This window comes from Chrysochloris asiatica, unplaced genomic scaffold, assembly GCF_000296735.1.
Source record: "Chrysochloris asiatica unplaced genomic scaffold, ChrAsi1.0 scaffold00080, whole genome shotgun sequence".
In the NCBI taxonomy this organism is placed as follows: Eukaryota; Metazoa; Chordata; class Mammalia; order Afrosoricida; family Chrysochloridae; genus Chrysochloris; species Chrysochloris asiatica.
Window position 1 is genome coordinate 1,878,374 of NW_006408598.1, and position 13,230 is coordinate 1,891,603.

General features: G+C 40.6%; 1 protein-coding gene across 1 annotated transcript in view; it reads right to left on the reverse strand.

The window, feature by feature from the left end:
• Positions 1-310: 310 nt before the first annotated feature.
• The window catches only part of ISM1 (isthmin 1, angiogenesis inhibitor), a 118,567-nt gene continuing 105,647 nt past the window's right edge, over positions 311-13,230 (reverse strand). Inside the window, exons 5-6 of the mRNA XM_006865622.1 lie at positions 8,189-8,278; positions 311-828 (exon numbers count right to left, since the gene is read on the reverse strand). Coding sequence (XP_006865684.1) covers positions 311-828; positions 8,189-8,278 — 608 coding nt within the window. The remainder of the gene's footprint in view (positions 829-8,188; positions 8,279-13,230) is intronic.

A 13,230-nucleotide genomic window follows, 5' to 3' on the forward strand; every position in this document is an offset into this window, starting at 1 on the left:
TGTGAATTGCGCTCCACCCACCATCCCCTCCAGGTCCTTCTGGTTGCTTAGCTGTCCCATGCACCTGCCTGCATTGCCTCTAAGTTGAGATCCAAGAGGTCTGTAAGCAAGTGTGGCTTCAGATAGCAGACACCTGGGCCTGGTTCCCACTTCTTGCGTAATTTATGAAGAATATTCATGTAGTATGTACAAATATACACATTTGCAGGTAAGAAGAACTCTGTTCTAAGCAGGCAGGTCAGTGCAGTACATATGCATCACAATCGCCAGAGGTGGCACCCCATCTCTCTCTAATGTGTCCCCAGTCTCTTTAATACTCCCTGGCCTCTTGGAATTGCTTAAAGTAATCTTCATCTGAAGGACTCTCTGTGCACTTTTGTCCATTGTTGGGAGGCCGAGCCTCATTATACCTGCTCCAATCACCCTTGCAGATAATCCAGGGCAGAATGTCCACTTTGTAGTGGAGCTCCGCTGAAAACTCGGTGCTGATGAGGTTGGGCGTCCCGGCCCCTTTGCCCCTGGTGATGAGCTGCATGTTGTCACCATAGCAACAGTGCTGGGCAGCCAGGGTGGTACTCTCTAGGGACAGCATGGATCGGATACAGTACTGGGCCGTAGGCTTGTAGATTTCCAACTTCTCCTTGGGCCCACTGGCATCCTTCCAGCGGAAGTCCTTGTGCTTGATGCGGTCAAAGATGTCTGCTGTGCTATAGGCCACTTCTGTAGGGTAGGAACAGGGGCAGCTGGGAAGGTCGTTGATGACTTTGTGCATGTACTTCTTTAAGAACTCACTTTTGCAGCTCATCCACCGCTCACAGCTGTCCGTGTCTGAAAAAGGCCACAGAGAAATCTTCTTACCAAATGCAAAACTGGACTATGGCAAAGTCAACACCTTCCTCCTTCAGCTCCAGTCCCTTGCAGCTGCACCGAACACCAGGTCACAGAAGGTAGCTCTCATCTCTCTTAGACTTGGAGATGGCAGAGAATTTTCTAGTCCATAGACGTCCCCACTCCCTACCACTTTATAGTATAGAAATACATTTAAAAGTACAGAGAATAATTCTTATATAATAATGACTGCCATTATGTCACCATCTAGATTTAACCATCTTTACATCTTTTGTATTTAATGCTGTGAAATACTTTTATATATTACCCTTATCTTTCACTTGGAAAAAGTTAAAGGAATATTTTTCTAGGTAACTATTAACCATGATCTCCTCTAACACAGTTAACAATAATTCACAGGGCCATTTTGAATCACCTCTCTAAACAAGGGGTGATGTGGTGGAAATCCCTCAGAAAAAAACATTTGGGGGACTAAGTCTTATTTCTGCCACCCACTTTCTTGTTTAACTAAGACTAAAATTTAACCTCTTGGCCTTAGACATTTAAAAATCATTGTATGTAAATCTATATAAAATGCCTCAAAGAGGAAAAGGAGTAGTGGTCCCTGCTTTTAGGGGACTTAACATTTTGGCTGGAGTCCCTGGATGGTGTAAATGGTTCCTGTACTTGACTGTTTACCTAAACTTGAAGGTCTTCTTTGCTTCAGAAGAAATGATTGGTGATCTACTTTTGAAAAATCAGCCAATGAAATTTCCGACTCACATGAGGTCACTATGAGTTGAAATTGACTAACTGGTAACTTTTTTTTTTTTTTAATTAAGCATTTAAGTTTGCAGTCACTACCTGAAGGCCTCAGACCAGAACTTGCCAGAGAAGATGTTGTATTTGGTTTTTACAGTAGTAAAACATACTGAATTGGTTGTTAATATTAAAAAATTTGTGATTTCACTTACAAATGTGGATTCTTGGTTTCCTTTGAAAAACCCAAAGATGTATCGCCACTGACTCTGCATTCCTCCTTGAGCACCACTGACTCCTGTGAACAGGCAAATGGGGACCACTTCTCATCCCAGTTCCTGCCTGATTCACTTAATTTGTGGGCTTTATCTCATCATGGGATTCTGAGACATCTAATGTACTGAATACCTTAGTTGGGGGCACCCCAGAAATAGACCCTGACATGAAGATTCTATGAAAATGATCCTTTGGGAAGTGATCCTAAAATACTCTAGTAGGGAAACGGGCAAGAAATAGGGAAGGGCATGCAGTCAACAAAACAAAACAAGCTACCAGTTGCTGCCAAGTTGACTATGACTCATGTTAACTTCATGTGTGTTAGAGTAGAAATTTGCTCCATAGGGATTTCAATGACTGATAGATCTGTTGTTGTTGTTGTTAAGCGCCATCAAGCCAGTTCAAACTGAAAGTGACCCTGTATAGGGTTTCTGATGAGTGGTTGGTGAGCCTGAACTTCCAGCTTTGTGGAGGCAACCTTTAGTTAGCAGCCAAAGGCATCAGTCATTGTACCATCCATGGAAAATCCTCACAACTGGACCAGTAAATAACATCATGATAAACAGAAAAGAACGAAGTTGTTAAAGACTTCATTTTGCTTGCATCTACAATCAACACTTGGCGAAAGCAGCAGTCAAGAAATCAAACGATGTATTGCATTAGGCAAATCTGCTGAACAAGACCTTTTCAAAGTGTATAGAATACAGATGTCAGTTTGAGGATGAAGGTATGCCTGAACCATGCCATGGTATTTTCAATCACCTCATATATATGTGAAATCTGGACAATGATTATGAAAGACTGTACAAGAATTGATGCATTTGAGTGATGGTGTTGGAGAAAAATATTGAAAGTACCATGGACTGCCAGAAAAACACATCTGTGTTAGAAGTACAGCCAGAATGCTCCTTAGAAGTCAGAATGGTGAGACTTTGGCTCTCATACTTCTGACATATTATCAGGAGGGACTAGTCCTTGGAGAAGAACTTTATGCTTGGTAAAATGGAGGGTCAGCAGCAATGAACTCAATCATAACAATTGAGATGATCGTATAGGACGAGGCATGTTTTGTTCAGTTATACATAGGGTTGCTATGAGTTGGAACTGACTGGATGGTACTTAATGTTGATTTTGTAGCAATACTTTTTGACTTACTCTTGTATAAATAGATAATCACTGCAAGAAGCTGGAGCTTCAACCCTGCTGGGGCAAAACAGTGCAGAGAACACACTCAGAGCATTCCCATTCAAGGGGTGAGGGATCTGGATATTTACTCACCAGCTCCCACCAACAACTGAAGCAGGGAAATTCTTGACTGAGTCACTTTCAGGCACTGTGCGTTCATGGGCCTGAGGGGTCTGTAGTCCAGGAAAAGCCCTTAGAAGAAACACAGGAGCTGCCATGTGCTGATCTAGCCAGTGTACCTGGACATGGTAGGAACCTACCGGACATGGGTCAGGCATCTATGGCATCTGTGTCAGTGTGTAGCAGCTGACGTACACTCCTTCTAAGGAGCCCAGATATGGTGAAATGTGGGGTACGTTAAAGGATGCAAAGACAAAGTGCCCATGCATGAGTGATGAGAAAGTTTTGGAAATAGATGGTGGTGAAGGTTGTCCCACATTGTGAATTAATGTCACTGAATTGGTTAAAATGGCAAGCTTCAGCTTATCTGCATTTTACTGCAATAAAGTAAAAAATTAAAAAGAAAAAAGCCTTGTGGGTATTAAAGAATACAATAATATTTCTAGCAGAGAAAGTCTGGAGAGCTCCAAGAAGCAGGTGACAACCACATGGGTCCTAAGGCACAATAGGGTTATGTGGTGGTTGCTCTGGTGGCATAGTGGTTATGAGTCAGGCTGCTAACCTCAAGGTCAGCAGTTCGAAACTACTAGCTGTTTCATGGGAGAAAGATGAGGCTTTCTGCTCCCGTAAAGATTTACAGCTTCAGAAACCCTATACATACCGTCACTATGAGTCGGAACCGACTGCATGGCACACCACCACCACACTCCCAGCCAATGACCAAGCATGGAGCCAGAGCAGTACATTCCTGACAAGTGTGGGGCTCCTCCAACAGGCAGCCTCTGTGGGGGATTCCTCACTTTATGGCCAAGATGCTTTCAAAGCTGTCCTGGGCTTTCTATCTCTAATCCTCTTTCCTTCCTTCTCTCTCTCCACAGGTGTCAGACCTGCAAGCTCTCTCTGCCTAGTCCTGATCCCTTCCTCTTTATCCTTCACGTGCTTTCCCCAACAAATTGCAGGTCTAATCCTTCCTGGGAATTTGCTTCTCAGAGGACCTGAAGTGACATAGGTTGCAATAACATAGATGGTACAGAGTAAAGGAAGGGCATTCAAAAAAAAATGCGCAAACTGAGCTCTTTAGCAGAAAGACCGAGATGCAATGTTAGGGGACAAGGAATTCACTGAGTTTAACTGGAGCAATAGAGGGAAATAAGGTTATTGATATCATATCATGGAAGTCTCCAATGCAGTTTAGATTTGTTCAGAGGGCACTGGAGAACCACTGAAGGTTTTTGAGTCATTTTTGTTATTGTTGTTGTTAAGTAATATAGTTAGTTCCAACTTATAGTAACCCTGTATAGGGTTTCCAAGGTGTGGTTGGTGGGTTTGAACTCCCAACCTTGCATTAGAAGTCCAGTGCTTATCCTACAGTTCCACACTTTATAGTGAGTTGTTATTCTTTTTTTAAAAAAATAATAAGGTTTACACAGCAACTTAGGTTCCCATTCAACAATCTCCACACAAGTTCTTCAGCGACATTGATTACATCCTTCACAATGGATGAACAGTCTCATGTTTTGCATCTTGGTTGTTCTGTTCCATTAATCTAGTTTCTTTTCCCACTTACATTCTCATATTTATTTTAAATTAATCGTTGACCATTGGTCTTATAGAGGTGGTTCTTAAGTGTAGTGCTTATGGATGATCTTCATTATTTTTGAACCAATTTGCTATTTAGTTACAAGATGACCTCAGCAGATCAATTTCTGAGATTTGAAGAGTGTCTCAGGACAATGGTCTCAGGCAATACTCTAATCTCAACCAGTTTTGTAGGTCTAGTTGTATTATTTATTTATTAGGAATTTGAGGTATGGTTCCACATTTTTATCCTATTCTGTCAGGGTTCATCTATTATGGCTCTGATTAGAATAACCGGTAGAAATAGCTGGGCATCATCTAGTTCTTCAGATCTCAGGGTATATGAGGCTGTGGTTCATGTTAACCAGGGGTGAGGAACCTTTTTTCTGCCAAAATTTCTAACATCAATTTTCTGGCCATACACAATTATCAACTTAAATTTTAGCCCGCTGTATTTGGTCAAACATTTAATTAACTCACCCATTTAAAGTGTTGAAGAGCAAAGATGTCAGCTTGAGGACTATGGTGCGTCTGACCCAAGCCATGATGTTTTCAATCACCTCATATCCATGTGAAAGTTGGACAGTGAATAAGGAAGACCATAGAAGAAGTGATGTATTTGTGTTTTGGTGTTGGAGGAAATTATTGAAAATACCATGGACTGTCAAAAGAACAAACAGATCTGTGTTGGAAGAAGTACAACCAGAGTGCTCCCTGGAAGCCAGGATGGCCAGACTTCACATCTCAAACTTCAGACATATCAGGACCAGTCCTTGGAGAAGGATGTTGTGTTGGTAAAGTGGAGAGTCAGAGAAAAAGAGGAAGACCCCCAATGAGATGGATTGGCACAGTGGCAGTAATAATGGGCGAGGCCATAGCAACAGTTGTGAGGTTGGTGTAGGATGAGGCAGTGTTTCATTCTGTTGTGCACAGAGTCATTATGAGTTGGTACTTACTTGATGGCACCTAACAACAAAAACAACAACAACAGTGACAACGATGCGATGGCTGTAACTGTAGTTGCCTTGGCAGGATCAGATCATATGATTTCATGGACCTTACCTGGCCCACAGATCAGATGTTCCCCACCCCTGATATAGACTATTTGTCCTCTAGACCATTGTAGGTTATTAGTTGGTCTTTACAGTAGGGAAATGAATTAAGCATTAAAAGTTGGATGGATTGTAGTAGAGTATAACTAGAAGCAATCATAAGGGCCCAGCTGCGATACTCTGGGAAGGGTAGGACCAAAAGTACTCAGAAAGTTCGAGCTGCCAGGTTTTAACAGGAGTGGTGCCTTTATGCCCATTGCCATGGAGGCTACATAACAAGCAGGGTGGACACAACACATGGTGGCCTACTTGTGATCTTTGGATGGGCTATGAGTTCTTCCTTTACCATAGTCTCAACTGTACTTTACTGTCCTGCTACTGTACCTATTTCAGTTCCTTTTCATCAGAGTGCTTGAACTACTTTTTTCAACCTTTGTTTTTCTTTCCCATATACTCTAGACTTGTTCTACTTAGATTTTTATCCCCTATAGTCATTTGAGGGAAATATACACCAGATTAAGGATTCCTGGTGATGCAATGGTTAAGCACTCAGCTGATACCCAAAAGGTTTGAATCTACCCTGTGGCTCTGTAATCAAAAGACCTGTCGATCTTCTTCAGTGAAGATTACAGTCAAGAAATCCCTATGGGGCAATTCTACTCTGCCGGACAGGATCGTTATGAGTTAGAATCAACTTGATAGACCCCAATAACAAAACAACATCATTGACTAGATTAGCTATCAAACCGCAGAGATGTAAAAAAATTGGGACTTAGGACTGCTGACTTAAAATAGTAATTTTATTTAATGATTTTGTTAAAAGTATACTGAGAACATACAGCACTTCAATAATTTCTACATGTACAATTCATTGACTATTGTCTACATTCAAGTTGTCCAATCACTCTCCTCTTTCTTTTCTAATTTCTTTCTCTCACGTTCACAGCTCTTGAAGCTTCCTGTTTAATCATTAGAGTTGCTTTTATCAAGTTGATCCCACACAGCTATACATGAGCATAATGCTTAAGGCAGCCATTCTTTACTAATTACGTTCAACTCTCTAGTTTAAAGAAAATTTCAGGGGATATTTTTGGTTTAAGGTTTAAAAATTATCTCAGGCATTAATTGTAGGGTTTTACCCAACTACAGTGACTCCAGAAAGTTTGAATCCCAGGAGAATTTGAAATGTTGTTCTTTGTTTTCCCCCTTTTGATTAGGATTCTTCTATTGATTTTCTGATCCAAAGTGTTCAGTAATGGTAGCTAGCACCTTCCAGTTCTTCTGGTCTCATGGCAAATGAGTCAGCAGTTTATGGAGGCAGTTAGCCACTAGTCCTGACTAATCTATTTTTGCTGCTCCAGGTGAGTAGGAATCAGTTGTTGTATCAATTGGATGACTGCTTGTAAACTTTTAAGCCCCCAGGCACTCCACAACAAACTAGAAGGTTGGTGGAGGCACTAAACAAGATGTTCAGCCAGTTAACTGGATGTCCCATGAAACCATGGCCCTAAACCTCCAAAACCAAGAAAGCAAAACTCATGCTGCTTTTTTGGGTAAAAATGTATACCACGCAACATCTGCCAATTAAACTATTTACAAATGTACAACTTGTTGGCATCAATTATATAATTCAGCTGTGCAACTGTTACCCTTGATCAATGTCAATTTTCACAGAAACTCAGGGCTACAAACTTTTAACATAGGTAGAAGGACAGAAGTGAAGAAGCTAAGGAAGCATTTTCAGCAGCACGAGGAGTAGGGCAGGATGAATGTTACCCTTCTATAACTTAGAACTATATCTAGAAGCACAAGAAGCCATTTTTAAAAGACAAGAATTCACCTTGCACCTGAGTAGTCATTTTCCATTTTGTTTGGTAACACACTTGTATTTGCTCTCAAATTTTCTAGCAGACAAGTAACAGGGATTATCAAAGATTTATGCAAAATTAATGGAGGGCATAATGTTGGAAACATTCCATATCTCCTTCCCCTACTGAAGAACTAGAATAATCATTTCTTGATTTCATTAAACAAATCTCATGGGAGCCATGAGAGCAGATTTCATGGCAATTTGCATCCCTCTTATGGAATGATTTATCAATAAAGGAAAAGGAGTGGTCCCTACCTGCCCATTGCTACATAGTCTGTGTAGCAAGTAGACTGTACACAGAAGGGTTACTGGATTCTGTCTGGTGCCGAAGAAATGGAATTGCTCATCTTGTTTGGTGTATGTTCACTGTGCAAGAAATAGGCTGGCAGATTTGGACCCCATCAGAGGAAAATGATGCCTTTAAATGGATCCAAGGATGGCATTGCAAAGGCAAAAGGAATCTCCAAAGCACTAAATCAATATTTGGATACAGAAAAAAAAAAAAAAAAAATCTTCTTACCGACTTCAAACAGTTTGGTGGCATTAAATTCCTCACTTCCCGCAAGCAGACTCACTTCAGTGGCAGCTGTCCTGAAAGTGTCTTCAATTCCTGTATGTAGACAAAAGCTCATTTTTCCAAAGCTGTATGAAAAATCCAGATCCCTTCCCCACAAACCATTAAAAAAAACCAAATACACCTGAACAAAATCTTTTTTGTATTCATTACTACTCACTGGCAGAAACTTGCCAACAGAGGAAATATATATAAAATCCCAGATACAGTTTGCTGTATGAAATCAGATACAAAGACACAGGAATAGGGTCTTCCCAGTGTGGGATGTGTGGCAGATTGATTAGTGGTATCTAGGATCTAGGTAACAAAATGGAGACAACTGAAGGTAGTGGTTAGCACCTTCTATTTCAGAACTGACTACCTGGGTACAAATCATGCTAGCCATGTACACTGGACAAGCCACTTCATCTTTATCTGTAGCTCACTGTCTAATCTACAAAATGGGAAGAACAAAATAACCCACTTCATAGGGTCGCTGAATAAATTAAATCAGTTATATGTAAAACAGTACTCTGAGTAGGAAGCACTCAGTGTCCACTAATAATTTCCCCTTGATATTTATCTAGGTCATTTTGAGGATGCAGCTGTCCACAGACAAACACCAGATATCCCATGTTTAAGGACTTTTAGTATTGCCCTTGATGCTCCAGAATGAATAAGCTAGGCTTGCTATCACTTGCTCTGAGGAACTAGATCCACACCTAAATACCTTTCCCTGCCACCAAATTTGCACCTCCAGCCAGCTTTCTTTACTAATAGGAGTCTTATGAAAAGCAAAGCAAAGAGGAAGGAGCTTTGTTGTAAACCTTTGGTCTCTCTGCTGGCATGATTTCCTTCAAGGGGCTTTCTCCGACTTTTATTTAAGACCCCTCAAACTTATTTTTAGGGATGACATTGGAGACAAACTTTTTATAGTGTGATTTCTGCTAGACCAGCATAACCTTGTATACCCCATGATTCTTTCCAGTTAAGTGAGAATCAAAAAAGTCTAATAAAGTGAAAAGATCCTCCAAATGGAAATTCCTCATGGTCCAAGATAGTCCAGAAAAGGTGGACCAGCCATGAACAGAGCCAGCAACAAAGCCAAGAAAAATGGAAGGAAGACAGAAGAGAAGAACATGCATGAACAGGGCTTTTGGCCACACCCGTCTTAGTGATGAGAGCAAATCAGAAGGAAACATTCACAAGGGTGGTAGAGAAGAACTTATCCTGAGAAGATGACCTGAATGCCAGCTCTCAAAGAGGACACAATGCAAGTCTCAAATTCCCTGACATTAAACGCTATCTGTATCCGTGTGTGATGGAGCCCTGGGACTCTTGTTCCTGATGGAATGAAGCAGCTTAATAGTTAAGCATTAAGAACATGGATCCCTGAATCAGATCTTCTGGCTTCAAATTTCACATTAATCACTTGCAACCCGTTTAACAGTTTCAACAGCTGTTAAATAAGTTTGTTGTTGTTAGGTGCTGTTGAGCTGGTTCCAACTCATTGTGACCCACTGTACAACAGAGTGAAACACTGTGTGGTCCTGCCCTGTCCTCACAATCACTGTTACACTTGAGCCCATTGCTGCTTCTACTGTGCCAATCCATCTTGTTGGGGGTCTTCCTCTTTTTCATTGACCCTTCACTTTACCAAGCATCATGTCTTTCTCCAGGGACAGATCTCCAGATATGTCTGAAGTATGAGGGACAACATCTTGCCATCCTGATTTCTAAGGAGCAATTTGGCTGTATTCCCTACAACACAGATTTGTTTGTTCTTTTAGCAGTCCTGATACTTTTTAACATTCTTCTACAATATCATAACTCAAATGCATCGAGTCTTCTATGGTCTTCTTTATTTACTGTTCAACTTTCACATGCATATGAGGTTGTTAAAAACGCCACGACTTGGGTCAGGTGCATCTTAGTGCACAAATTGACATCTTTGCTCTTGAACACTTTAAAGAGGTCTTGTGCAGCAAACTTCCCTAATGCAATATGTTGTTTGATTTCTTGACTGCTTTTTTCATCATTGTTGATAGTGGATTCAAGAAAAATGAAGTCTTTGACAACTTCAATCTTTTTATCATTTATCCTGGTGTTATTTATTCATCCAGTGGTGAGAATTTTTCTGTTGTTTTACATCAGGATTGGGGAAACTTTTTCTGCCCAAATTGATAACATCGTTTGCAGACCAGACAAAATTAGCAACTAAAAATTAGCCTGTTATTGGCTTGCAGAATGTGCTCTTTGGTTGTTTAAATTATTATATATTCCTGAGTGTTTTTGTGTATCCCCTTCCCCCCAATAAAAACAAAACAAAACAGAGGAACTAGAAGCAAATAGTGTTGAGCGATGATGCATGGAGGAGATTGTAATCATTGCAATGAACTGATGAGTGTAAAACCGATTTCTCACTCAATTCACAATAAAACCTTAAAAAAAATTTAACCTGCTGTATTTGGTGAAAAATTTGATGAATTCACCCATAATATGAAGGCTAGAACTGCTTCTCTTGGGTGAGGCATGTGATGCTAGCTGGTATTGGTGATGTTGTTACTCGCACCTGCTTTTCCAGGTTTGCGTCGGTCAGTCTGCAGTGTAGTTGACTCTTTGTGATAGTAAGTTTTGAAAAGAACTGTTAGGAGCAGTAACTTTTTCCAAACACAAATGCATATTTCAACGTATGTCTCATCAAAGTGGGAAATTCATTATTGCTTCTGTAACATTTATAGAACTCAAGCAGCAGGAAGTTATTGTACCTAGCTATCAGCTCACCATTGCTATGCAGCTAAATGATTCCATGTTGTAGGTTATCAGGCACATCAGCTGGGTCCACATTGAATGGTGAAGCAAAAATATTCAATTCCATTTGTTTAATTTTCTCGTTCTTGAATCTTTCATTAAATGCCTCAGTTAATTTTGCCCATTCTCCAGAATAGTCAAGTGTAGTAGAAGGTTTTTGTCCTTCCAGAGTGAGGAAATGCACCATGTAATTCCTTTCAAGTTGCACTTTCCATAGCCTTAATTTAGCTTCAAATGATTTCATGTTTGAAAGCAGGGAGCTGAGAAGCTGGTCAGGGCCCTGCAGCTTGAAATTTGATTCTGAGATATACTTGGTACTGTTCACCTGGAATGCTAGAACACACAGTGATTTGCTATCATTCAGTCCCCTAACAGGTTTTCCCTTCATCTAGATGAACTGCTTGACTTCATCCTGCAGTTCCTAAAGCCTCATGAGCACGTTCCCATGACTCGGTCACTGCACTTCACAGTGATAAACAAATCACCATACTCAGAGTTAAGATCATTCAGTAACGCCTTAAACTGGTGGCTGTTAAACCCTGTTTTTGACAAAATTTGTGCATAACACTGCTGTTGACATCACATTGTTGAGCCACAATGACTGTGCACAGAGACTTTCTTGGTGTAGGATGCAGTGCCATATAATTAATTCGCTTGGATCAAGACTAAGACGATTCAGTTCTTTCTTGACAAATGAGATTAATGCTTTTGGGGAGCCAACCATGGCTGGAGCGCCATCTGTAGTAATGCCACTTAACTTTTCAAATGCTAGCTCAAGTTTTTTCATTGATTAAACAAGTCACTCAACAAATCCTCACCTCTTGTAGTGCCGTGCATGACTGCCAGTGACAAACTGCAGTTATGTCACAAACGAAACCAGCCAGTTGGGCAGTATTTGTAGGTCCATTGTCTTGTCATCAGCCAGAGAAAAAAACCTGGAAATCTCCTGCGGAATCCTTCAATATTTTTTCAACACTTTGTACTAACTCAGTAATCAGGTCTGAGCCAGTTCCCCGAGACAAACTAACACTCTGAAACAATTTTACTTGGTGTTAACAACTCCACAGCAGCCACGATGCGCTCTTTCACAAACTCTCCCTCTATATGAGGCCTCAGCTTCTTTGTGATTAGCTGACTCACTACATAACTTGTCTAAATAATATTGTCTCTGTCACAAGGAGGCCTGTCTAGTGAAAGAGGCTAGTTGTGATTTCAAACTCTGCTGAGAGCATTGATTTTATCCACACTCATTTGGCTTTCCAATTTACTGTTTCGCATGTTTTGAGCTGCAATGACGCTCCAGATTGGTTTTTTTCCCTCACAGTTAATACATTGTCATAAACTAGGCACACAAGTTTGCCTCTGTCTAACACACAAAAAATTCATTTGCTCATTTCTCTTGGAAAGATCATTATTCTGCATCAACTTTTCTTTTCTTTGTAGTCGCTATTTGTAGGATGCCACACCAATTAAATTTAAACAACTATCCAGTGTGTGTATTGCCAGCGATGCGATTATTTTGCTTTGATCAATGTTCTAATCCTGCATCTTGGATTTGGAACATATCCAATGTTTGTATCATTGACTCTTGAGGTCTTTTCTGTGTTCTGTAGTTTCCTTAATCTTCATCTGATATTCAGTTTTTGTGAAGCTTCTTAATTGTGGACATGTGGCTAAAGATTGCTTTGGAGTTACCATCTGTGTCAATAAAGAAGTGAACAATATTGTCATCAATCATTGGAGGCAAGATCATCAACGTCTCGAGGAATCATCTCACCGCATCTGGTCTCATCATCACCGGATTGCTGTAATTTCGCTAGAGTGTGTTAACACATTCGCCACGTGTACACTCCCAGCCAGCTTGGCACTGACTGTTCACTGAGTCACTGCCATACAGGCAAACAGGCGCAGACAGCCAGTGAGAAGTGTACATGTCTGTTCCGTCATATATTCATTCATGGCCTGTCTATTCTGTAAGGGATGTTCCTTTCTTGGCCCTCAAAATTTACATTATTAGTATGATTCACTTAATATAAATTTATGTTACCATGAAACAAGTTCCAAGATTTATTTACTTTCAAGTCTGACCTATAGTTGCCTTGGCAGGGCTAAACCAAATGATTTCACAGGTCTTAGGGAGTTCTAGTATGGCGCTGTGGATTAATACACCAGACTGCAAAGACATTTGAACTGCAAGG